This window comes from Mirounga leonina, unplaced genomic scaffold (assembly GCF_011800145.1).
Source record: "Mirounga leonina isolate KUSES-001 unplaced genomic scaffold, KU_Mleo_1.0 Mir_448, whole genome shotgun sequence".
Classification (NCBI taxonomy): domain Eukaryota; kingdom Metazoa; phylum Chordata; class Mammalia; order Carnivora; family Phocidae; genus Mirounga; species Mirounga leonina.
The window spans coordinates 2,187,332-2,213,351 of NW_023270758.1; the positions used below are offsets into that span (position 1 = coordinate 2,187,332).

At 56.0% G+C, this 26,020-nt stretch overlaps 1 protein-coding gene across 2 annotated transcripts in view; it reads right to left on the minus strand.

Moving 5' to 3' along the window:
* Positions 1 to 372: 372 nt before the first annotated feature.
* POLR3E (RNA polymerase III subunit E) overlaps positions 373 to 26,020 on the minus strand; it is a 29,704-nt gene continuing 4,056 nt past the window's right edge. Inside the window, exons 1-20 of one of the 2 annotated variants that reach the window (XM_034988081.1) lie at positions 23,645 to 24,472; positions 23,102 to 23,152; positions 20,900 to 20,977; positions 20,026 to 20,141; positions 19,530 to 19,612; positions 16,266 to 16,373; positions 15,880 to 15,929; positions 14,031 to 14,150; positions 12,918 to 13,003; positions 12,510 to 12,554; positions 12,333 to 12,424; positions 11,213 to 11,333; positions 8,602 to 8,683; positions 7,574 to 7,633; positions 7,335 to 7,492; positions 6,903 to 6,964; positions 5,813 to 6,336; positions 3,546 to 3,623; positions 2,108 to 2,233; positions 373 to 1,171 (exon numbers count right to left, since the gene is read on the minus strand). In XM_034988081.1, the coding sequence (XP_034843972.1) occupies positions 1,115 to 1,171; positions 2,108 to 2,233; positions 3,546 to 3,623; positions 5,813 to 6,336; positions 6,903 to 6,964; positions 7,335 to 7,492; positions 7,574 to 7,633; positions 8,602 to 8,683; positions 11,213 to 11,333; positions 12,333 to 12,424; positions 12,510 to 12,554; positions 12,918 to 13,003; positions 14,031 to 14,150; positions 15,880 to 15,929; positions 16,266 to 16,373; positions 19,530 to 19,612; positions 20,026 to 20,141; positions 20,900 to 20,956 (2,025 nt within the window). In that variant the 5' untranslated portion in view covers positions 20,957 to 20,977; positions 23,102 to 23,152; positions 23,645 to 24,472 and the 3' untranslated portion in view covers positions 373 to 1,114. The other variant, XM_034988080.1, reaches the window with a different exon arrangement.

Sequence of the window (26,020 nt, forward strand, 5' to 3'; positions counted from 1 at the left end):
AGGGCTGCACGATCCACCAAGGTCGCCATTAGCTACATGTCCCAAATGAGCGCTTACACTGTGGCTGGTCCAAATTGCAAGTGTCCTAAGTATAAAGTACCAGATCTTGAAAACTGAGTATTTTACTTTTTTTTATACTAACATTTTTTTATTATATGTTGTTGTTTTAGCTATTATATTAGGCTAAATAAAAAATACTTTTACCAGTTTCTTTTTACAATCTCAATAAACGACACAGATGACTGCACCGTTCTGCCAGGCAGCGCTAAGTTCTCCCTCCGTCCGGTGGCTCCCTTCCCTGATGACATGCGAGGCTGAGAGCACACACAACACTGCCTTCCTGGAGCCCTTAGAAGACAGTAGCACCATGAGGCCAGGTTAGTGTTAGTATTTATTTTAAAAATACACAAAATATAAATTTTTTACATCAAAGTGTGATAACCTCACTTATACATTGTTCCATACTTACCTGGTTTGGTTTGCACCCTTATGCAAACGTTAATAAATGGATTTGATTCTGATTTTTTGCTAGGGTTCATGTAAACAGCTGAAACTGCTACATAAAATGGACTTAAAAGGTAAGGTGGCCACAGAAACCCAGCAGTGAAACAATTCGATTTGGTCTGTTTAATGAAATTGGCAGAAGTCTTAGCAGGTAGGTAATTGAGGACTAAATACTGACTTCTAGGCATTTTAAATATTTAAAACCTTGAGGTTTTCTTCATCTTGTAAACATAACTTAGACCTTGTTGGCATTAAGTTTGAAAAGCAAAATATTAAACCATGATTTTCATCAGCCTGCCTGTGGTCAGTATACACTCTCTTTATTACGAGAATGAACCAAATAATAAGCAAAATACATCAGGAATTTCAAATTATACTGTAATGAAGGTCCCGGCTGCCCTCCGTCCTGGGAGCGATCGAACTTCAGCTGACCCTGCCCCTGGCTGAGGAAGATCCCCGCTGGCCGCCAGACAGCACCCCGCCCCCGCCGCGGCACGGTCAGTTCCTCTTGCTCCGGGTCTTCCGAAGCAGCGAGACCACTGCCACGTCTGCCGGCTCCGCCGTCCTTCCTTGGGCTTGGATTCACTGGGTTAGTGGTCTGTGACTACTGTCAAGACTGCACCGTCCCTTTAAGGTACCACATGCCGCCATAGCTTACACAGCAGTCCTGGGGGGAGAGAGGAGCGTGTTAAGGGCAGACTCTATGCGTCCTGTACGGAACGCCACGACCCGGATAGAGCCCAAACGGGAAACCAAGATCTGCCCTATCACAGTGCTGCGGTAGCGATGTTTGTTTGGGCCTCAGGAGCTCTTCCTCTCAGGGGGTCTGAAAAATGAGGAACCAGAAATGAATGTGCTTTGTAAGCACAAGATTAAAAATAAAACTGGGGGCGCCTGGGTGGCTCAGTCGGTTAAGCGACTGCCTTCGGCTCAGGTCATGATCCTGGAGTCCCGGGATCGAGTCCCCGCATCGGGCTCCCTGCTCAGTGGGGAGTCTGCTTCTCCCTCTGACCGTCCTCCCTCTCACGCTGTCTCTCATTCTCTCTCTCGCAAATAAATAAATTAATTAATTAATTAAAAAAAATAAAAAATAAAAATAAATAAAAATAAAACTGTCCGTAAGTGGACCCAGAACAAAGGTGCCTCATAAATGGCACCAGGTTATGGCCTCGGATGTCTGAGGTCATCACGATGCGAGGAAACGGTCAGCAGCTTTCCGTGTTTCAGAGTTTTTGCAAATACGGTATTCTGTACCACAGGTGATTCATAAAAGCATTATAAGTAGGATACTTAGGTACTTTCATATACTAGACAAATACTTCTTTTTAAACTAAATTTAACTTAAAAATTGATTCTACTGAAATCAAGCGGTGTAAGATTCAAAAGGGGAGGGGAGCCGGGACTCTCAGGCCCGGTCACCTCAAGGGATGACGCACCAGACTATTTTTTGAAGGTGGCGTCCACACCTCAGTTCAGCCCTTCTGCCCGCACCCACCATCATCAGGTGGAGACCCCCTGGCTGGGGAGGGGGCCGGATTTAAGAAACACACTGTGGCCCTCTACCTGGCACGGGGAGGAGCCTGACAACACAAAGCAGGTGTACCTTTAGCACTTTATCCACCTCCTGTTTACTCAGATCCTCTCCGCACTCTTGAGTCAGCCGTGACTGGATCATGTTCCGGCGTACCCGGTAATTTTTGGAAAAGATTTCAAGCAAAACCTGTCGGTGCTTTAGGAGCAAAAATATGTTATTGTGGAAAACAGTCACCTAAAAGAGAACCCCGAACAAGAAATCCAAAGCTATGGACCTAACTCCACACTGCAGTCTGTGTGCACCCGGGACTTGTTTAAAGATGAATACATCTGACCAATCAATCGGTCATCCCGACACTCCAAGAAGAGAAAAGCCAGGGGCGTGCCGGCAGAGGAAAAGCAGTTTAGACTTGGTGTTTCATGGTAATTAGGAGGCAGGGAAAGGTACCATCTAAGCTGTGTGAAGACAGGGCCGGAAAGCTTTGTCATGTATATTTTTAAAAATATCCCTTATTTGAATCTGATCATTAAAAGAAAAAAGTAATTGGCAAATTCTTTGAATTTCCTACTCTGTCAGGACTAGAAAACTCCGATGCCACATCTTCTAGCCAAGAGCACACAGGCTAGCTAGCTCAGGACTGCTCTCGCACTGGGGCCCCTACTGAGGCCAAAGGGGGATGCTCCCCACACCTTAGGGATAGGACCTGGGAAAGGACAGACTAGTATTTCAGCAGTTTAATCTTCATTCTTAACGTTCAGGCAAGTTCATGATTTAAGGAAAATTCTGGACCTCAGGGTCCATGAGCATACTAGACAAGACACTGGTGCTGTTAACTCCTGCTATTTTGTTCACGGGACACTCGGCACCCTTCTTGCCTGGGTGTGAGAGGAGGCAAAATGGACCAATTTCTCTTAGAAACCAGCACCCGAGATCTGGTAAGAACTCCTTTTAATTCTTACTGCCAGAGGCCACCTGAGAAATGTGGACCGTCACTGGTTCCTGAGCCCGGCTGGATGGCAGAATCCTCTGGAAGGTGGCTCAGTTGGTGAGGCATCTGCCCGGGGTCCTGGGATCGAGTCCTACGTTGGGCTCCCTGCTCAGCGGGGAGCCTGCTTCTCCCTCTGCCTCTGCCCCTCCCCCTGCTTGTGCTCTCTCGCTCTCTCTCAAGTAAAATCTTAAAAAAAAAAAAAAAAAATCTGTAAACATGGAAACACCTAGCTCCTACAGAGCTGAACTAAATCTCTGGCGTCAGTGCTAGGAGCCTACATATATTTTTTAAGAGGATTCTAATGCAGCTCGTCTAGACTGACAATCAGGAACCACTGGTTTCGGCTCAAAGGACGGGCCCATCCAGCTTGTTTTAGCAACACACAGAGACACGGAGCCAGAATATCTAAAATTGGGAGTGGCTGGAAAACCTGAAGCGTACATTCTGTGCTCTGGGTCTCCCTAAAGGCCTCACCCCACCTCCCTGCTCTTGGGGAGACAGCAGAAGAGATCACCTTACCTGATCGCTCATGTCTCCAGACTCCCAGAGGGCGAACACCTTCTGCTCATCTGGGGACGCAGCGGTCTGGGGGGGAAACTAAGCAAGGCCTGGGTGTGAGTTGTCGGTCTTTGCCACACGGGTCCACCTTGCCGCCCCCCCCCCCCCCCCCCCAGTGTGCATGAGTCCCATTCAGGGAGTGAGCCCATGTGAGACCAGGGGTTCCAATTCCAGCTCCTGCCACTCCCTAGGGCTTCAGTGGGATGGAGCAGGACCCGCCCAGCCCGAAGCCCCCCGATTCACTGGACAAGGAGGGAAATCTGTTTTCTGTTCCTCCTCACAGCTTGGCATCAGCTCCCCTCCAACAGCCAATATTGCCCTACCCTAAACATAAGCCCTCAGATGTGTCCTGAGCGGCACTCCCACCCCCATACTGCCTTGGGAGTATCCTGGGGATTCCTTCCAACCCCTTCCCTCAGGGGCTGCGTCGGTACAGGTGAGAGGCCCTGCCCGACTCCCAAGCAACCCACACCACTTGGTTCAGCAGGGTCCGAAGGTGGACCAAGAGAAGGGGGCCAGGCTCAGGGCACCTGGTAGAGCGGTTTCCAGCCTTGACCCCACAACACCAGCAACAGTGGGAGCTCCTACCACATAAAGCCCCTGGGGGACTAGAACCATACAATCTCATTTGATCATCAGAAACCAGAGAGGCAGGGGCAAGGTGCTGCAGCCTCCCACTCTGCAGGGGGAGAATCCAGCTCAGAGTTTACTCAGTGTCTGGGTCGCACATCTAATACACAGCAGAGCCAGGGTTAAACTCAAGTCCGTGAGTCTACTCACTCTCCCTGGACCTCAGCACCCTGAGGCCGGACACATCGGAGGTCTTTTCCTCCACAGAGAGGAGCATTCTATCTGGTCCCTACATCAGGATCAGGGAGAGCGAAGTCAACGGGAGCAGCAGAGAGGGGCCACGGTCTCCCAGGGACACCAGCCCCACCAAGGGGAAGGAGCAGGGCAAGGGTGCCTGAGAGCAGCCTACTTCACACCCCTCTCCCATCCACCCCAGCAGCCCAAGACGGCCTAGCTAACCCTGGGCAGGCGCCCCCTCCCCTGCCTGGCCCAGCTCCGAGAAGGGGGAGCCTGGAGCTGACTAGACTAACTAGACCCACTTGCTGGGCGGGCACGGGTGGCTACAAACAGGGCAGGGCCCCCAAGCCCTGGTACCTTTCATAGGAAACCGCACCAAGGAGGCTCTCTGCCACGAGGGCCAGATCTCCTGGGACAGCCTAGCCAGCACGGGATCCAGGGCCTCTCGTCCTAGTTTCTGTGTCTCACATACACAAAGATGGCCCTCGCCTCAGATCACCCAAGGCTGCAGGTGCTTCTGACCGTGGACTGCAAACGTTGAGGCTCCCTTAAGAGGCAGCCGCAGCCCCACCCCGACCTGTTTGCTGCCAGGTCTGGGCAGGGCCTGGGGGGGGGAGAATGAGCAGCACCACTTCCGGAGCCCCAGCCTGGCCCTCTCCACCCTCAGCTGCTGCGGGCGGCTTCCGTTCCAGCGCCCCTGCCCATGCCGGGACCAGAGGCCCGGGCTTGGGTGGCTCGCGCTGCCACCCTCAGGCCCCGCGGCAGAAATGCCGAGCACGCCGGTCAGCTAATCTCTAGCCCCGGGGAGGCCTGCCAGAGGCGGGCACGAGCCGTGGGCTCGTGGGCTCGGGTCAAAGGGGCAGCGCGTCTCAGGTAACGCAGAAAAGATTTCAGGCCCCGCAGCCACTATGCTGAGGCTCCGGTTCCAGCTCTGGCACCTCCTGGGTATACCTTTACATAAGCTCATTTCACGTCTTTGAAGGTCGGTCTCTACACCTGCACATCGCAAAGATCAATCGATGACAGAAACGAACTCAGCCTGAGAAACGGCAGGGCTGACAGGGCCCTGCACTGACCAAGGCCCTGCCGTAGGCCAAGCTACGGGTGAGCGCCTTCGGACATCTCCGGGGCCCTTACCCAAGTCCTAGGGACCACAGCCAGCATCTGCCCACGTGAGACGAGGAGGCAGAGCCCGAGAGGCCCAAGGTCACACAGAGCCGCCCCCCGAGAGCCAAGATTTAGACCAAGGTCAACACTCCTCCCGAGTTCCCACGCAGCCTCCAAACAACTGGTTCCCCCAAAGCAAGCGGGGCACAGGCGACTCCAGAGGGACCCCGCTTGTTGCTTTTCCGCCAGGAGCCCCCCGAGGGGCAGAGGGTGGCCTTGCGGGTACGCCCGTCCGGTGGCGCGGCTCTACTTACAGGCACCAGTATCTGCTTGCAGCCGGCGGCCAACACCGTGTCCTGCAGCATGCGGTCCGAGATGCCGCTGAACAGCGTGTGGCCGGGGGGCAGGCTGGCCAGGTGCAGGTTGAAGAGGCGCTTGAGTTCACTCAGCGTGAGCACGAACTGTCTCTGGAAGGTGGCCTCCACGAAGGCCCTCAGTTCCCGGGCCACGGGGGTGCTGGCACAGCCTGGCGGCGGGTGCCCATTGAAGCTGTCCCCGCCGGCCGCCCGCCCGCTAGGCAACCCGTTGGCCAGCCTGTCGTGGAGGCCGCCACCGAGAGAGGTGTCCATGGGCTCCTCGTCTTCCTCTGCGTCTTGATCTTCCTCGTCCTCTCCCTCACTCATGGGCTCCTCCTTGATCCGCACGCCGGGCAGGACCGCGGCCGCCCGCATCTGCTCCTTCCTCCGCTGCAGCTCGCGTTCCAGCAGTGCGTGGTTCTGCTGGGCCTTGCTTTTGGCCGCCTGGACCCGCTGGTCCCCAGAGAGCAGCGCAGCAGGCCCTGTGGGGAGAGGAGCGCTGCTCTGGAGGGCTCAGGGACAGCGCAGAGAAGGGCCCTTTGCCCCCCCCACCCCTGACAACCCCCGCCAGCCCGACGGGGGGCACCCTGCTCCCCAGAGGAAGGGCCCGGGAACAGCGCCGGCCAGCCAGGGCCGAAGCACGCCGCGGTCCTGCCTTTCACCCCCACCGGACCCGGGAGGGATGGAGCTCCCCCCACCACGAGGAAAGAGACAGAAGTGGGGAAAATCAGAATCCCACGTTGGGAGATTCAAACCAGGACGGGTTACTGCTGAGTCCCTGCCAGTTCCTCCTGTCCCACCGCCACCTTCTGCCGACCCAGGAAGGCCTGCACCCCAGCACAGCCCCAGAGTTCAGAAGCCCTCAGTGCCCGAGGCCAAGCCTTAAGCTGAGGTCTGTGGGGAAGGGGGAGGAAGGCACAGAAAGGACACCCAGTGATGAGAGCCACACAGCCCCCTCCGGCCCGAGCCCTGACAAGCCCCCGCAAAGCAGGCCTCCCGAGGCCAGGGCTGGGTTAGGGGCCGGCCCAGTCCAAAGCGCCCCGCACACCTGATTGTCCATCTGGCTTCTTGGGCAAGCCTTCCTTCACAAGATTATACACTTTTTCTAATCTGAAAAGAAGAATAAACTCTCTTAACTTTACAGCACGTCCCCTGTCACCGTCGAGGCAGGGACATCCTGGTGACTGAGATGCCGTGTGCACGGAGCCGGCTGGCCCTCCCCACCGCGCACAGGCCCCACGCCCACCAGAAGCCGCCGGGCTGGGGCGGGCAGCGGTGACCCACAGGAGCCCAGGCTCCTGCTCCCTCAGCCCCTCAGAAGAGACACGCCAGCTCTGATCAACAGGGTCGGCTGCGCCAGGCCTGTGCTGGGAGGTTCTGGGATCAAGCCGCAGCGCCCACCGGAGTGGAGGAAGGGGTGCACGGGGCCCCAGCGCGCCTGGGGGGCGAGGTGGCTGTGGCCTGGCCAGCAAGCCCTTACTTGGCCTGGATGCCCGTCCACAGCATATGCTGCCGCTGGACCACATCTGGATGTTTCTTGATGAAGTCCCCATCGGAAGGCAGTATGAACTCCCAGCCTTTGTTGACCCTCACCACGGCCATGTGCTCCAGGAAGTCCTTCACGTCCTCCGTGCAGAGCTGGGGGCAGGACAAAGGTGAGCCCCAAAAGCCTGGAAGCCACCCGGACGGCCCGGGCCTCCGACCGACAGCGGCACTTACTTTAGTCACGGCGGCCACCTCTTTCCTCACCACCCACCGGCTCTGCGTGAACTTCCACATCTGAGGGAGAGAAGGCAGCCTGTTTCTAGGATGCAAAGACGGGCTGCTCCCAAGACCATCCCCCAGACCTCTAGCTGTCCTGGGGGCCTGGGATGAGGGAAGACCGTCCCTGACGAGAACTGAGCTTGGACCAGCCGCCCCCTCCCAGGCCCCGCTGACAGCGTCCGCATGAACGACACGGGCTGGCAGGCGGTGGCAAACGGCACACGGGCTCCGGTGAGCAAGCCCAGGGGCGGATATCCACCGCACTCTGGCCCCAAGACAAAAATCAAGTGCAGAGGCACCTAGCCGCTAACTGTCCAGAGAAGCTGGGACATCCACTCAGGCAGGGAGAAAACGCAGGCGCTCGCTCAAACAGCTGAAGGGCTGCCCTGTGCACTTCATGGTCACTGCGGACAGCTTAGGAGACCGATTTCCCTCAAGGGAGGCAGTGCAGATCCCAGCAGCCGGGGTTCAAGCCCCTGAGAGGGATGCCTGGGCCGGGACTTACTGGATGAGGACAGGGCAATGGCGTGGAGGAATAAGCTGGCTCAGGAGTTGCCAAACCCACAGCAATAATGTACGAGAGAAGCAGGCCAGCCTGGGACCGCGGGGGATGACACTGTCAGCCACCACCCAAAGTTGGTGCCGTTCAGGGGTTTGGGCCCAGTGGTACCAGACTGTCCAATTATTCGTTAACAAGCTAGAAATCTGATTTGTACCAGGATTTTGAACCGTAAACACTAATTCAAGTGAACATTTAAAAAAACCTGCTCAGGCCAAATGAAACATGTTCCTTAGAGTCCACCTGTGGGCCTCTGGCTTGTAATCCCCATTATGAAGCCTAAGACTCCAGGATTCTGAGTCGAAGGAGAAAGAGAGAGGGTCCACAGCCACCCCCTGCCCTCCTCCCACTGCCCTGCCCTGCCCGCCACCCCCTCCCAGATCCCTGCCCCACCGACCAGAGGCCAGAGAGCCCCGGCACTTACAACAAAGTCGCGACCGCGGCAGAGCACCTCGGCAGGCACACCACTGTGAGGGCTGGAGGAGTCCTTGGGGTACAGGATGTCACTGCCAACGAAAGCAGGAGCAGCAGGTCAGCCCCACTCCCAGCCCCAGCCTCTCCAACACGGCCGGCACAGCTGCCCTCGGGGCCGCCCTTCCAACCATGGAGCCTGGCTCTGTGAACACGTACGTAGAAGAGAAGCCTATCCCCCAAGAATCCTTCCTCCCAGCCCATCACGACCTTCCATGCACACACTGGCCCAGCCCCGAGGCCCACTGCAGTCAGGAAGGGCAGGGGCTCAGAAACAGGCCAACCCGCGACTCTGGGAAGACAGCGAGTCCCACAGGCGGGGCGGGTGTGAGGCCTAGGGAGAGCGGCTGGGAAGCAGGACTCAAGGCCTCACCACCTGACGGAAGGGACGGGTGGGCAGTGTGAGCGGGGGCAAGAGGGGTCAGGGACTGGGACCTGGATGGGCCCCAAGGCACGAGTGGGGCTGAAGCCTTTGGAGTGAATGGGACCAGCAGTCCAGCTCAGACACCTTCAGGGCCCAGGGGCGAATGAGCCGGCTTCTGAGGCTTGCGAGTAAAACCTTGACCAAGTTCAGCCACAGACCCTGTCTCGCGCGCACACACACACACACACACACACACACCACCCCCCACCCCCCCGACCATCCTGTGCCCGAGGAGCCTCTACTCTCCTGCACCCACTCCTTCTGCCGGGAGACCTCTCTCCGCACCTCCTCAATCCTACCTGGCAACCAGCTAATACTCTTCCTTCCAGCTCGAGCTCTGTGTCCACTCCCTTCCCAGAAACACACTGTGGGGACAGGGACCATCACTGCCACACGAGGGAAGAGAGCTGCTCGGCTGGTACTGAGCGCGCGACGAGCGTGGCGCGCGCCCCAGACCTCTGCTCTCGGGGTGCTCATCTGTAACGGTGCCCACCCCCGCTGCACACATTTCCTGAGGACGGGGACAGCACGTGAATGACAGCGGGGCACGGGGCACAGAACGCGCCATGGAGCCAGATTTAGTGAACAAGGTGTGAGTGCTGCATCATCTCCTCACAGGAACCCAAAGAGGCCGACGAGGGAGGAGCACCACCCCCAGGCCACTGGCAGGACCCGAGGGCTCGCGGCCGGACCCGAAGCACTGGGGCAGAGTGAACACGCGCGGCCCAGGAGGCCCCACCTTCAGGTCACTGGGACAGACCCCAGGCTGGAAGGGCAGAAGCACCAGGGCCACGGTGGTGCTGGGCAAGAGCTCAAACCCCAGCTCCGGGGCTGCCAGACGTTTGCCAAGTCTCTGCCTCTCTGTCCTCGCTCATCCGTAGCATGAATATACCTAGGGGGTCCCATTTAGCGAGTGACCGCCATCCAAAGGCCTTCCGTAATCGGGCACTTGTGTGTTTCCCGGTGCAAGGGCGCCACCAGGTGGCAGCAACGTGAATAGCCTTCATAATTGATGGCCAACCAACTGACAAGACGGAGTTTCTGCAATGAAGTACTTAAAAAATTTGGAACAATTCGTATTTTGACAGATCGTTCACCTTACACCACACTTCCTAAAAAGTCTTTATTAGTGTATTTTATGTTACGCTATTTAAAATTAACATAATCCAGGTGAACATAAAATGCAGCCTCACTTATTAGCAAGGGTCTAAGATGTGCCAGGCATTATACTGACTTTCAGGGATGTGAGGGAGGGTCAACACAGAAGTCCCTGCCCGCCCTGACAGTGACAGTCTGGTGGAGGGATCACAGAGAGAAACTCCTGAAAGGCATCAAGCCACATGCTCCGAACCCCACGGGACACGTGAAAGGAAACTCACGCTCAGACACATCTTAATGAACTGTGGAAAGCCACAAGAGAAAAGCTCAAAAAGAGCCAGAGGAAACCAAGAATAAAGACAGTAGACTCGTCACTAGAAACAGTGGGAATGAGAATGCAATGACATTGTCAGTGTGTGGAAGGAAAACAATCAATCTCAAATTCTACACTCAGGAAAAATATCCTTTAACAACAGAAGTGGAATAGATATTTCCAACCATACAAAACCCACGGGAACCCCTCCCCTGCAGAGCTTCGTTAGAGGAAACACCCCAGCGGTTTTTGGCAGAAGGTAATTATCCCAGACAGCAACTCAGATGCAGAAAGGCATGATGAGCAAAATAAAAAAGTAAATGTGTGAGCAGATCTGAAGAATACTGACTGGATATGATAATGTCCTGCGGGTTTTAAAATACAACTAAAACATATAAATAGAACAGCACATGAGTTGGGAGGAAGATAAATATAAAACATTCTAAGGTCTTTGAATTGTCCTGGATGAGGGTAAAACACAGCAATTAATATTAAGCTGTGATCAGTTATGAAAGCACCCTGAAATCTGTAGGGTACTAAGAGAGCCCAGAAAGAATAACTTCCAAATTAGCAGGAAGAAACGGAATAATAAAAAAAGAATCCAGTAGCAGGTATGAATGGATATGAAATCCAGAACAAACAGACAGCGCTATGGTAGACTTAAACCCAAAACATCAGTAATCACGTTGAATTTAAATGGATCAGATGCTCCCATGCAGAGGAACTTACCTCTTCACGACCCAGTTTCCTTGGACTAACATCGCCACCTTCTGGATGCCACGCAGAACAGCCACAGAGTCGATGGAGGGGCCCAGGAGGCTCATCAAGTTGGCAAAAGGCATGACCTTCACTGAGGATGCAGGAGTCATCAGACAAGGGAAGAGGGCCTGGGCCCTTCCCCGCAACCCCCCTCCCCCCAAGTCTATACAGCTTCAGGCTCACACAACCACCCCAGCATGTGAGTAAGGCGGCCGACCCCACTGACTGCTTGTGCAGGCAACCCACACTCACTGAATCCTGCAGCAAACACCCCAAGGGGTGCTCCTTAAAGGTAAGACTAGTACGGGATGCCTGGCTGGCTCAGTTGGTAGAGCATGCAACTCTTGATCTCAGGGTCATGAGTTCAAGCCCCACGTTAGGCGTGGCGCCTACTGGGGGGGTGGCAGGGGAGGAGACAAACAGCAAAACCATTACTACCCGGGCCCAGAGAGGGCCTGGGGTAGGCCCCATGTCCTCTGAAGCAAGGCCAGTGGCCCGGCACCCTGGCAGCTCCAGGGAGAGCTGGGAGCTCCCCTCTGCTTAGGCCCCTGGAGGTGGTATCTCCGAAGAGGAGCCCGGGGCCTGGGACTCAGCTCTGAGGTTCAGGGCTCACATCTGCCCTACAGGTTCTGGCCCTCTGAGTCCTCTGACAAAGGGAACCAGTCCCTACTGTGTGCAGCCTGGTGCGGGCCCCCCAAGATAGTCCAAGTGAACGAATGGAGCTCGTGTTCACGTGCAAGGCTCTGTATAAGCCGTGAAGAAGCCTCATCTCAGCCCCCAGGAGCTCTCCTAGTTCCTTAGGCGCAGGGGGGGTCAGCGGCTGGCCCAGGCTCAATAGCAGGGGAGCGGCAGGAACCAAAGCCCGGCTGAGGGAGCCCCCCTCGCCCACCCCCCCCCACTGCTGCAGTGCGTTCCTTCCAGACGCGGCCAGAGCTGTAAAGCTGGGCATGTTCTCCGGGTGGCAAGGCCAGAGGCTCCGGGTGGCGGGAGCCTCTGGCCTTGCCCCTCAGTCCTTAGTCTGTCCCACACTCCGTTTCCCAAGGAGGTGGTAGGGCTGGGGTCCCCCTGGGGGAAGCGTGTGTCCACCCACCATTCTTCATCAGGATCTTGATCTGATCAGCCAGGGGCAGGGTACGCAGCTGGGCCATGGACAGGACGTTGCTGGGAGCCACGGGTTTGTCTCTGTTCAAAACAGAGACGCTGGGTTAGAGCAAGGGTAGGAGGGGGGATTTGGGGTGGGGGTGGCGTCCGGCCCAACTCTACTCACTTCTCCTCCTCTGGGCTGGGTGGCATCAGCATCATGAGGTACTCACTGCAGGGGAGAGGGCAGGGTCAGCAGCTCCTGGGCTCTGGCCCTGCCCCACCCCTGCCCACAAACCCAGACTGCACCTAGGCTGAGCCTCCCCAAGGGAGGGCTGGGGGCTGGGGGGCAGATAGAGACCCACACCCACACTCCCTAGCTCCCCCCAAACTTGCGGAGAAAGGACGGCCATCTCCTGCCACACGCACCCTCCCGACCCTCTCCAGAGGACGAAGGGCCCTCTCCCAGGTCCGTGTCCCCTGCTAGAGAAGGGGCCACAGTCCCCGGGAAGGCCCCACACCACAGGGACCCTCCTGGGGCCAGTGGTGGCCTCAGCAGCCCCCAGGGCTCAACGGCCTGGCCCGCCGGTCCCACCTGGGTGACTTGACGAGCTCAGTGTTCTCAACCCCACCGGAACCCTGGCACAGCAGGTACTGGCGCTCGTGCTCAGAGCGGCTGTCCTGTTGGGGAAGGCACAGGGTGGGGGGACCCTCAGCCACCACCCCAGGCCCGCGCCATCCCCCCGCCCTGAGCCCCTCTGCCGTCCGGTTTCACCCCTGCATCACCTTTCCCTCCGGGCGCCCACTGTCCTGCCCCAAGGCCGGCCACAGGGTCATATCCAGCCACCTGAGCATGGCATTCAAGGCCTCTGTGAGGTGGCCGCAACCAACCATCTCCAGCTCTACGACCAAACAGCCCCAGCACCCATGCCTAGGTGCCCTGCCTGGGACACAGGGCCATTAGCCGCAACGGTAGAAATAACAGCCAGCAGTCCCCGAGCACCTACTATGTGCCGGGCTCTGGTGCGATGGCTGCTTATAGACAGCAACTTCTCTCATTAGGTAATTTGCATAAAGTCACACACCAGAAAACAGCATGGCTTCTGGAAGTCTGACTCTAAGGCTCAGTCAACACGAATCTTTCAGGAAAGTTCCAGAGAAATCAGGAGTTGCTCCTCCCCCAGGAAAATGTTGCGGAGCCCTACGGCACCTTTGGCTTCGATTCAATCGCTTCCCTTAATACAGTTTCAAGGATTGGGTTCTAAGTCAGCACACGAGATGAAAACCAACTACAGTCAAAAGTGCCCTTGGCAGATACGCGGACTTGGCCATGTGACAGATGGCCGGTTCTCCATTGAGCGCTTTCATTCAGGACCCACGATGCATAAAAATCCGTAACCAAACACCAGCTTCACCCTGGGGCCGGCAAGAAGCTCACACTTGAGGAGAGCCTGGGGATGCCGAAAACCCCGACCCAGGAAACGGTGGACTCCTTTCTCAATCTCCTGCTCCCCTGGGACTCACGCTAAGTAGACTGGCTGGAACAAGGGACAAGCTATCCCCAGGACTCTACCCTCTCTACCCGGGGCTCCCTCCCACAAGTGGCTCTCACTGAATCTGAAACCACCAGTTCAAGGTGAGACTGGGCTCTTCTCCCAGGACCCCGGCCCGGAGCCAGCGTCAGCCGCCACCGGGGACCCCGGCTCACCCTCAGGCCATAGTAGTGCAGGTGCACCCAGGGCTCCTCGGCGTGCTTCTTCTGCAGGAACTCGTAGGACTGCACGCGGCGCTGGCGGGCCTGCTCCGACTCAGGACGGGAGAACCGCACCTGGGAGGGGGGTCATGGCCTCAGGCCCGGGCCCCATCCTGGGCTGCCAGACTGCACCCCACAAGACTGGAGAGCCCCGCAGCACTCCCACCCTCCCCTTCATTTCCAGACACATCTCTTAAACTCAGCTCCAACCGCGTCCCTCTCTGTGACCTGACGACACAGGCCAGGGAGCAGTTTTCTCGTGCTTCTGCCTGCCCGGCACCCAATCCATTTCCACTTCCACGGCTAAAAGGCCCCCCTATTTTCCTTGGGGAAATGCCCAGTTCCCCCTCAGCTCAGGGGAGCAAATAGCCCTCCTCCTGCCCCCACCCCCACACACATTCGCAGCCACAGGAGTGGGCACGTGACTCAGACCTGGACAATCCGAGCACCAAATCCTCTTAGCCACAGGGGCTGGTTCAGGGTTGGCCAAGCCAATGAGTCCGGTCTGGGACTTTAGTTAGAAGTAATGAGAAAGAAGTTTCTCTTCCCCTGGGGTCTTGGAAGCTGGGAGGATGTGAGCCTGGAGCGGGGATAACTCTGTACCACTGGGGACAGACACCCTGCCTGAGAAAGGCCAAAAGAGGAAGGCGGAACCTGGAGATGGAGATGGAGAAACCAGGTCTTGATGACCGAGTCTGAGCACCTGAATCCAGCCATACCTGAAGCTATCCCTCAGCTTCTCAGTAACAGGGACCAATACATTCCATTTTGAGCTCATGCCAGGTAGGTCCGGGTTTCTGCTGCTTAGCGTCCTGATGGAACCGAGCCCTGACACCTCCCCTATGAAGGGCACACCCCCACGGGGGCGTTGGCTGGATTACAGAACCCTAGGATTCTTTTTTTCTTTTTTTTTAAAGTAGGCTCCACGCCCAACATGGGCCTTGAAATCACAACCCTGAGATTAAGAGTTGCATATTCTACTGACTGAGCCAGCCAGGTACCACAGAATCCTGGGATTCTATATGTGTCCTTTAAGTTCACGGGCCTAAGGATAACTTGTTAAATGAGGGCCAGTTGAGTTCCCGAGGAGGGCAGGAGGGTGATCATTCAAGAAGCTACTGAGAGAAGAGGGTGAGCACCCCCCACCGCACAGCGGTCATGTCGGTAGCGGCCCATCTTCAAGGACGTGCAAAGGCTCACAACTTAAGCCACATACGTACGCCATCCGTGTCACCATTTGTGCTTTCTTCCTTAAATACTCCTTTTAACCTCCGTATGCTTACACAGAGGAAACTCGGTAAGCCATAAATGGAAGGTCAATATTCTTCTCACCATGTCTGGAATACAGGCTTAGTATTCAGATAGAATTGCTGGGTCTGCACACCACCGGGAACAGTGAATGATGTGGTTAAGGCACATGGGGTTTTCGTTCCACTAGGACACGGGCTTCATGGCACAGACTGTGCGAGTTCCCTGGACCTCCTAGGCCCCCAGTTTCCTCCTCCCAGGCAATTCCAGTTCCAGCCAAGCCCCAGGGTCCCCACGCTACAGAAGCCCCAGGCTGCTATCCTGTGAACAGCTGGGACAGGTCAGGGTGGGCGCAGGACAGGTTACTCCTCCAGGCTGCCCAGCAGGAAGGCTCTGAAGGATGGGACCATTTCGGTATCTGTTTCACCCCCAGAGCCTGGGTTCTGCACAGCCCCTCCCACCCCGAGCTGCGTCCAGGCAGCTGAGCTACAAAGCCGGCCCGCTGCCCCCCGCCCAGGCGGCACCCTCCCTCTCCTCGGGGCCAGAGTTCACTCACCGTGATCTGCTTCACGTCTTCTTCCGCCTCATCCTGAGAAGAGTCTCCTGCTGCAAGAGAAAGCGGACACTGCTTGCAGCCTCTGGTGGAGCCCCAACTCCCCAGAAGGCCTCAGGCAGGGGTATCTGGGAATTCTCCTAGACAGGGATCGTTGGCCAAGTCAGCTCTTCTCAACCGGGGGCAATTTTGCCCACGAGGGGACACTTGGGAATGTAGAAAGCCACGTTTGGTTGTCAAAACTGTGCAGGTGAGTGCTCCCGGCATCCAGTGGGTAGAGCAGGGATGCTGCTAAGCGTCCTGGAATCCATCCCCCTGCAGTTTTTCCCATGACCCACCATCCCTGCCAAGATGCAGACAGACAGAAGGGCTAGGGGTCCAGAGCTCACCCTCATTGGCCGCCTCCCTCTCCCGGTGCTTGGCGTCCGCCTTATCCAGGTAGGAGAAGCTGGGCCGCAGCTGCAGGATGCCATGAAGAGGCGTCAGGTGCAGCTCACCTGGCAGAGGAAGAAGGCTTTGGACCTGACTCTGGGAACTGGGGCCAACGCACCCAGCTTGGCTCACAGCAGTCACAAAGGGCCCTGCACTCCCCCAAAGGCCTCGGCCTACCGCCAAGCCACCTGCCACCTCCGCTCTAGCCCCCAGTCTCAGGACCTTGGCACCACCCGGCCCGCGGCCCTTCCCAACCCAACCTGGCCCAGTGAGCACACAGCTACAGTAGGACACGAACCCAGACCCTTCTGCTCAAAGCCACTTCTTGAAGCCTGCCTGCACACCCTCCCCCGTGAGCATCGAAGGCCTTTCCGACCCTGGTCGCCGCCCCCTTCCCCCAGCTGCTTGCTCTGGCACATGGCAACGTTTCCGCTCCAAACACGGCCTCTCTTCCCCGCCGGGCCTTTGCCAGTCACCCTCGATGCCCACCGCCCCCTCCCCACACAGACTGCCTCTCCTCCTCCAGCTCGGCTCGTCAAAACCCCACCCAATCCGCTCAGAAGTCGGCCACACAAATGTGGCTGGAGGAATGGCCCCTGGCGGGGCCAGCTGGAGGACTGTCTACACAGTCCTGGACGAGGATCGTGACTTTGCCTCGTGAGTGAAACGTGTGCACTGGGAGGCAGTGCAAAGACCATCAATTTCTCTCAAGTCAGTGTGGGCTTGAAAGAGAAGAAATCACACACTAAGGCTCTGGTAAGTGGCTCTGTGAAAGCGTTCTGGACTCCAGAGGGAGCGGGATGCTCGCAGTCAGGAGTAAAGAAGCAAATGGTCCTACAAATACCATATGATTTCACTCATATGTGGAATTTAAGAAACAAAAGAACAGGGTTAAAAAAAAAAAAAGCACACACACAGAAAAAGATTCGGGGCTCCTGGCTGGCTCTGTTGGTAGAGCATGCGACCCTCGATCTAGGTTATGAGCCTGAGCCCCACTCTGAGTGGGCGTGGAGCCTACTTAAGACAAAACAAAAACATACACACAAAGCACAGAACCCACAGACTCTTAACTACAGAGAACACACTGATGGTCACCAGAGGGGAGTGGGTGGGGGTAATGGTGAACTAGGAGATGGCGATTCACACTTATGGTGCCGAGCACGGAGTCAGGTACAGAATCACTGACTCCCTCTGTTGTACACCCGACACTGATATAACACTGTCTGTTTGTTATACTGGAATTTAAAAAATAAAAAAAGAATCATTTACCACCCTACATACAAGAATAATTTTCAGAAATGTTAAAAAATTTTTATATAAAGTACTATAAATACTAGGAAAAAAAACGAGGAGAATCTTTGTATCAACCTAGGATGGGAGAAAGAATCCTAAAAACCAAGACCAGAGATTCAGAAGGAAAAAGACAGGACAGGTAAGTTTGGCTACAGAAGAATGCGACCACGTGGGCACAAGTTCTGGAGACGGGTGGTGGTGACTACTGCACACCCACATGAATGCCCTCAAATGTCACCGAACCGCACACTTAAAAATGGTCAAAATGAGGGGCGCCTGGGTGGCACAGTCAGGCAGGCGTCCGAGCTGATTTCGGTTCAGGTCGTGATCTCAGGGCCGTGAGAGCGAGCGCCTTGTCAGGCTCCGTGCTCAGCGGAGATTTAAGATTTAAGATTCTCTTCTTCCTCTGCCTACCTGCCACCCGCCCCCTGGGAGTGTGCTCTCTCCAAAATAAATAAATCTTTAAAAAAAAAAAAAAAAGGTTAAAATGGTAAATTTCATGTTAGGTACATTTTACCATAATAAAAATTAATTAACTCAAAGAAAGAAACAAACGGTCCCAGCTGCAAGGCGTGAGACATGGGTTCAAAAAAGAAGTACAGTTATTTGATACTACTTTTGAGTCTTTTCTAGTTTGTTTCCTAAGTGTTCAAATTAGTTTTACTTATTGCTTTATGAACTCTAAATACTTACTTTTTAATGGCTTTATTGAAATATAACTCCCGTGCCATACAAAATTTAAAGCATACTAGTCAATGTATTTTAATATATTCCTGGAGCTGTACAACCAACACTACAATCAATTTAAGAACATTTTCAGGGGTGTCTGGGTGGTTCAGTCAGTTAAGTGTCCGACTCTAGATTTCGGCTCAGGTCATGATCTCAGGGTCGTGAGATCGAGACCCTTGACGGGCTCTGCACTGGGCATGAAGCCTGCTTGAGATTCTCTCTCCCTCTGCCCCCCGCCCCCCAAAGAACATTTTGATCTCCCCAGAAAGAAACCCTGAACCCATCCTCAGTCACTCCCCATTCCACATTCCTCCTAGCCATGGGGAACTACTACCCGCTTTCTGTCTCTATTGCCTCTTCGGGACACTTCATTTAAATGGACTCCGACAACATGTGGCCTGCTGAGCATCATGCCCACTAGAGGGTGTATCAGTACTTCATTCCTTCCCGTGGCCAAATAACATTCCACTGCATGGCCGTAGTGCACTTGGCTATCTAGGCGTCAGCTGACAGACTTATGGGCTGTTTCTACTTCTTCACTACTGTGAATAATGCTGCTATGAACATCCATGTACAAGTTTTGTGTGGACAGACGCTTCACTTCTCTTGGGGAGATGCTAAGTAAAATTGCTCATGCGTAAGTACCTTGTATTTTTTTTTTTTTTTGAGAGGGAGGGAGGGAGAGGGAGCGCGAGCAAGTGAGTGGGAGGAGGGGCAGAGGGAGAGAATCCCAAGCAGGCTCCACACTAAGCACAGAACCTCGCCGAACCTGACATGGGGCTTGATCCCACGACCCTGAGATCATGACCTGAGCCGAAATCAAGAGTCGGATGCTCCACTGAATGAGCCACCAGGAGCCCCGCAAGTACCTTGTATTTAAAACAAAATCCTCCCACCTGTCTCAAAAGTTACACTGTGTGTATGTCTGTGTCCCAGGAGGAGATAGGGACCTTGGAAGCACCCCCTCTATCAGGTCAGACAGCACCAAAGCCGGAAGTCCTTAGAGGTGGCCTATTCCAGCCCCCTGACAATGCCATTTCTACAACCTGCCTGGCCCCTACAGGCATCCGGCATTTGGGGAGCAGCAAGCTGGGTACCGGGCTAGGGACAGCCTCCCGCCGTCCCAGCCTCCCTCCCGCTTCCCTCGCACCCAAGCAGCCTCCAGGAGCCACGGCAGCCTGGCTGCCCAGCACGGATACCTTGTCTGTAGAGCGCGGCAGCGTAACGGGCTGTGTTGCTGGTGCTCTGGGAGGAACAGAACGTCTGCTTGTCCATCAGCTTCCTGGGAGCACAGGGAGAACAGACGTCAAGGGGAAGGAAGCTCCAGACCCAGGGCATGGCAGGCACCGGCCCCCCCACCCCAGACACCTCCTGAAATTCAATACCCAGGAACAGGGATCAAGGCCCCACCTCAGCATATGTGGGCCTCAGGAGGGAAGTCGGGGAGGAGAAAACCCAAGTCCCTGTTTGTAGCCCAAGGACAGGTGGTGGGTCAAGCCCCCACTCCCATCAAGGGGCCTCTCAGAAGGGAAGACCTTTGCCACAGGGCAGGGCTGCGCCAGGCCCAAGCATGTGAAGCTGGGATGTTGGGAGGGAGCCCAGCAATGGGGCACCAGGGCCCGGGTGTCGGACAGGCCTTTGGAAGGCTCTTACTGGAGCGCACCAAAGCCTGCAGGCTGGGCCCAGGGGACTCACGAGGAGTAAGTGCTGCTCTCGTCCGCGCAGGCGCCGTCCACGTTGAGTGCGATCTGCTCCCCTTTGCTGCGGCAATAGTTGGGGTTCAGGGTGTCGATGGCCATCTCAAGCTCTACCTGCAGGCATCAGGCACGCCCAGCAGCTATGAGGAACTCAAAGATATCCCCAACCTGGCCACAGCCAAGTCCTGACCCCTGTCCCTGCCAATCCCAGCCCTGCTCAGAAGCAGGCCTGACACACACCCCTCCCTAAGGGCCCCCGGGGTTCAGTCCACATTAAAGGTCACAAAGCCCAATTCCAACAGAAAGGCCAGAGTGTTTTGGCGGGGTGGGGTCATGTAGTTCTATTTGTCCTCCCCATTCTACCCTCCAAAATCTAAATTAGGTGCCAACATTTAAAATTCAAGAGATTTTCTCATAAAAATCCTCATTTCCAACTTCTCTTGAAAAGTCACTGCAAGTGGCAATGGGGGGCAATGGGGGGCTGGAGCTACAGCCACCCCCTGGACAAGACACGTGTCCAGCGCTCCCAGCCCCTATCACCCCATCCCTTCGAGGCACTTCGAGCCCATCAGAGCTGCTGCACGTCAGTGCCTGCCTTATCCTGTGAACATGAGCCCCCCATTCCCAGTCTTGAACTCATCCCGAGCCTTATTCTCCTCTGGCCTCTCTGGAGCTGCTTTATTCCCTTTCTTTCTGGAAACTTCCCTTCCTCAGCTTTCCAGGCTCTGCAAGCAACTGGTTCTCCTCTCAACCCTCCAATCGCTCCTTCTCTGGGCTTCTAGTCTCCAAAGGGCCCGTCTCCTCTTCACTTGCATCAGCCCCCACCTGTACCAGCCCTCCCCTCCTCCACCTCCATCAGAGGGCAGCCCCACCTTCTGCTGCTTGGGCTTGATCTTGGCTGAGAGGTGTGGAATGTCGTCATAGGTCATCGAGGCTGGACGCACAGGGTACTGGGGAGGGGAAGGGAGCCGTCAGTCCACCCTGCCCAGCCCGGCCCAGCCCAGCCCAGAGATGGGCTCACAGGCTCCAGCCAAGAATCAACACCAAGCAGAGACCAGAGGTCCTCGCTGGTCCCCGCCTGTGTCGCCTTCATACCGGCTCCACCCAGCTTCCTTCCAAAAGGCAATTTTCAAGGGTCTCTGACCTCCGAGGGACAAGCCTAAGCATCAGGAACCCACACAGGCCCCCCTCTGGTAACCCATGAGTCCTGCCGGGGAGGCAAGAGTGAGGATCAGGCAGAGGACATCCAGGCAGAGGACAAGGGACACAAGACCACGGGCAGCACAGACGAAGACCTGACCGGTGACATGCTGTGGGTGGAGGACGGGTGTACGGGAATTCATTACCCCATTCTCTCTCCGCTGCCCTGTAAACTTTTCCGTAATAAAAACTGCCACTGACCCACTCAGTCCCTTCTGGGCCTCAGTGTCACCATGCGTGAAGTTGAGAAGCTGTGGCCGGCGCTGCCCGTACCATGACAGCCTCTGGGAGAAGCTGCTGGAGGCGCGGCAGCGTGTGCACTGAACCCTCTGTGTGGGGCCCTCTCAGATCTGCTACGTTTCAGCTCGAGGCAGCGGTGACTTCCTAAAAGCTCACTCAGGTAGCAACACAGCGACTCCTCCTCGCTTCCTGGGCCAGAGCTTATGGCAGCAGTAGGATGAACAGTCTGGAGCCTGACTGGTCTGGCCTGAGCCCTGGCAGCTCTGCCATCTCCTGATCTCGGGCTGGGATGGCTGGTGGTAAAGGGCAAGGTTCTGGAATCAGGCCTGGGTTCCGGTCCCAACTTTGCCTCTTGCAATGTGTGGACCTGGGCCAGCTCCTCACCACAAACGTGCGTGTCCTCACCTCACGGGGCTGCTGGGGGCGGGGAGTGAGGCAAAGAGAGCAGACACCGCAGGGCCTGGCCCACCATGAACACATATGGGGTCACTGTCCCCACCACCAGCTCCCCACCATTTTGCAGGCAGCCGAGGAAACCAGTTCAGAAGGCCTGAAGGACAGGCCCCCAGCCCCACAGCCTATAAAGGCAGACCCCGGGGGCAGAGGGCAGGGGGATGCCAGGGCCTCTTCCCAGCTCACATTTGGAGTACCCCCACTGCTGCCCCGTCCTGGGCCCCATGCCCAAGTGGCTAGCCTCCCTGCGCCTCACTTTCTCACATGCAACCTGGAGACAAAATACTTACAACTATAACCTTGTTATTGGAAATGCAAACCATCTGCCCGTTCCTTTAAACATGAAACCTAGTGTTTCCATTGGATCCAGCAATTCCGCTCCCAGGGATGTGCCCAAGAGAAAGGACACCTGTCCACACAAAAACTTGTGTGGGATGCTCACGGCCGCACTGTTCATAATAGCCCCAAAGTGGAACTGACCCAAAGAGCCAGCAACGCACAAACACAATGTGCTGTATAGAACCACACCATGGAGTCCTCTTCATCCATAAAACGGAAGGAGGTACTGATACATGCTGACCACGAGTGAGCCTCGAAACCACGATGTCGAGTTAAAAGCAGCCAGCTATGCCATGATTTCGTGTCCACGAAATGTCCAGAAGAGGCAAATCCATACAGTGAGAAAACAGGTTAACAGCTGCCTCGGGATGCAGGCAGCAATGGGGGACATGGGACCAAACTGTCCGAAAACAGACTGTGGAGCTGAGCTCTGGGCCGGGCCACATTCTGAGCACTCTGGATGGATTCATCCAACCCCCACGGGGCGCTACAGGGCAGGTAGTATAAGTGCCACCATTTTGCAAATGAGGAAACAGAGGCACAGAGAGCTCAAGGACCTTGCCCAGGGCTCACAGCTAAGTCATGATGGAGCTGGGCCTCAACACGGCTGCCAGTCCCCAGAGCCCCAGAACCACAACACTGTTCTGCCTTTCACGGCTGCCTTGGTTTTCCCATCTTCAAAATGAGAGACTATTAACCTGCCCACCCACAAGAGCAAAGAGAAACCCCCTGTCCCACACTCTGGTGCCCAGAACCCTAAGCGAGGCTGAGGTTTCCCAGCGCCCCTCACCCCCCACCCCCATGCTCAAGGTGGCCCCTTTGCCCTCTGGTCTCATCATTACCTGAAACAGATAGAGCTTCTCTGCCAGACTTTTGGCCAAGTACACGTCGATCTGGGAAAAAGGGAAGAAGACTTAAACAGGAGACAGACAGGTGGCTGGCCTGCCCTGGCCTGCCCCTGCTCCCTGGATGTCAGTCAGGGGTCGTGGCTCCTACAGGGAGTGCGGGGGAGGGGGAAGAGCTCAGCTCCTGCTAGAAACAGAGGGAACCGAGTCTCCAGCCTCCCTCTCTATGGCTCTCAGGGGGACCAGGACAAGAGTTCCTGGCCCCCTCCTAGGTCCACTACAACCCAATAAAATGTGCCTTCCCCGGGGCTGCTCACATCAGGATGCATCCCAGAGCCCGATTAAATGCTTTCCTGATGAGGCTGGGACAGAGGAGAGCTTACCCATTTGCCTGCCCTTCCTCCCTGTGCCCTCCACCACCTACCCTGGACTGACCTGTCACACCACCTTCAGGTGGTCTGCAAGCCCCTCTAAGAACGATCTGGCCCAACTCTTTCTTCTCAACACTAACCACCCCTGACCCACCGTGCAGCAGTTTACCTCCCTGCTTCCCGGCTCTTCATATGAACCATGTTCTCTCCCACCACCAGGCCTTAAGGAGGAGTGAAGGGCATCAGCGCAGGCGAAGCCTGTGTGAAGGGCAGTCTAGGTGGAGGGAGCAGCATGTGCAAAGGCCCAGAGGCTCTAGGATGTGTCTGGATCTGGGCTGACTCTGGAACCTACCTCCCCACCATCTGCATCTTGGGTCTCCTTCTTTGCCAGATCCTAAGTGTCCCGAGGGCGGGACACTGCCTTGCTCGCTCACTGCTGTCATAGCCCCCGGCACACAGTAGATCCAGTGAACAACTGCTGAATGACTTCTGGGTAGGCCCAGGAAGAAGGGGGAGTTGTCACACCCATTCATTCATTCAACAAATAGTCACTGAGTATCTACTAAGTGACAGGCACTGAACTTGGCTTTGTGGACACAGTGGTGAAGAACAAAATCCCTCCCTCGTGAAGTTTACATTCTAGTGAAAGGAGATTATGTTTAGGGGATGGGGAGGGTTATGACCAAGCACAGGGCGTGGCCAAGGTAAGGGGCTTGGGGGTGCCAGGGAGGGTGAACAGGAGAGCGCCACACGAGGCAGGGGGGGTCAGGGAATCCTCTTTGACAAGGAAATGCTGGATCAGAGACTGGGAGGAAGTGAAGGGCTCAGCTAGGCAGTTATCTGGAGGAAGAGGGTTCCAGGCAGAGGGAACAGCCTGGTTAGGGGTCCCTGGGATGCCAGCAGGTTCCAGGCTGGCCCAAGGATGGATGGAAGGGCCTCAGCCCTGCTTCCTGCTGCCCTGGGCCTGGGCTCTCCTCCCCGGCAGCCCCGGCAGATGGTAGGGAGCAGCGGTTACCTCCTGTACGACTGGGTCATCCTCTTCATTGGCCATACTAGGGGGGAGCCAGCCGCACGATCCTCAGACTCAATCTGCAAGGGACAGCAAGAGGCCTGAAACGTCAGCCAGCCATTCCGCCGACACCCCTGGGTGCCTCTGCTGCAACGGGCCTGCTCTGAGAGGGGAGAGCCTGAGACAAACAGCAAGTGACCTTCTTTCTACATCTTCCCTGGAGTCAACAGACGGCCAATTCTAGACCCCAGTGGCCAGAACCAAACAAGAGGGGAAAACCACCAAACAGAGGGTACAAACAGGTGGACCCGAGGCGGCACATGTCGGCTGCACCCGTGGGAAAGAATAAATGACCAGCTTTAAGGGTTTTGCGACCATGCACAGAAAAGAGGTCACTGCCAGGCAGGGGGATGGAGGCTGGCTGGTCCACAGCCATGATGCAAATATTCGAGCGCTGACTGGGGGCCACAGGGAAGCGTTAGGGAAGAGTCTGACGTCCAGCAGAAAGAGCCAGCAGTCCCAAGGCTGTCTGGGGGGGCTCTGTCTCTGGTACTTGACTTCCAAGCAGACTTTAAGCCCGACCTCGTGTGAGAGGATTTTCCTGTTTGGTGCGTGCGACACAAAATGACCTTCTTCACAGACTTTAATGTATTCAACACACCAACCCTGCAAGGTGGCCTGACTCTCCCCATTATCGAAGGGCGACTGGAACTCGGGGACGCCGTGCATGCGCTAGCCAGAGCCACAGAACAGGCCAGATGATGCACCAGGCTTCAAAACCAGGCCAGCCAGGCCATCTGACTTCAGGTAACAGCTACAGGTCAGGAAGCTCAGAGGGAAGGGAAGGGCCTTCCTGCCGGGAGGAGGGGGTGCATCTGGGCTGGGCCCTGAAGGAGAGAAGGATTTGGACAAGCCATGACACCACAGACAGCAGGAGGGACCCCAGGTGACTGGCAACACCTCAAGCCTAGAGGGCAGAAGGCCGCAGGTCTCCATGGCCGAGGGGCAGTCAGTCTGCTGGGCTGACTCTTCATATTCCCACAGGAAGGGGATGGTCATGTGGGTACCTTCAGAATCCCAGCAGCCCCCAGGCCTCTAGTTCTGGGTAAGACCGTCATGATTTTGGTCTCATCTACTTAACATCCAAGTAATTAAATATTTAGAAGGGCGTAATACCTTCACCATGGGTGGGATTCAAGGTCATCTAAGCCCTCTGCCTGAGCTGTACCACCCGAAGTCCTTTCATGCGTTCCAGATACATGTTCCAAACTCTGACTGCTCAGCCCCAGTGCTGGCCTCATCCCTGATGCCTCTGCCCCCCTCACCTCACACCAGCAACTCCTGTCAGTTCCACCCTGAAGGCAGGTCTGGGATCTGGCCCCCCCCACTGCCACCCCCCTCGTCCAGCCAGCCCCACTGCCTGCCTGCACGACAGCAACGGCCCTCCGATCTTCGCCCAACCCCACGGCCAGCGCCAGTGATCCTTCTGGAAGCCACATCAGGGCTTGCCACGCCTCTGCCTTCAAGGGCCTCCCA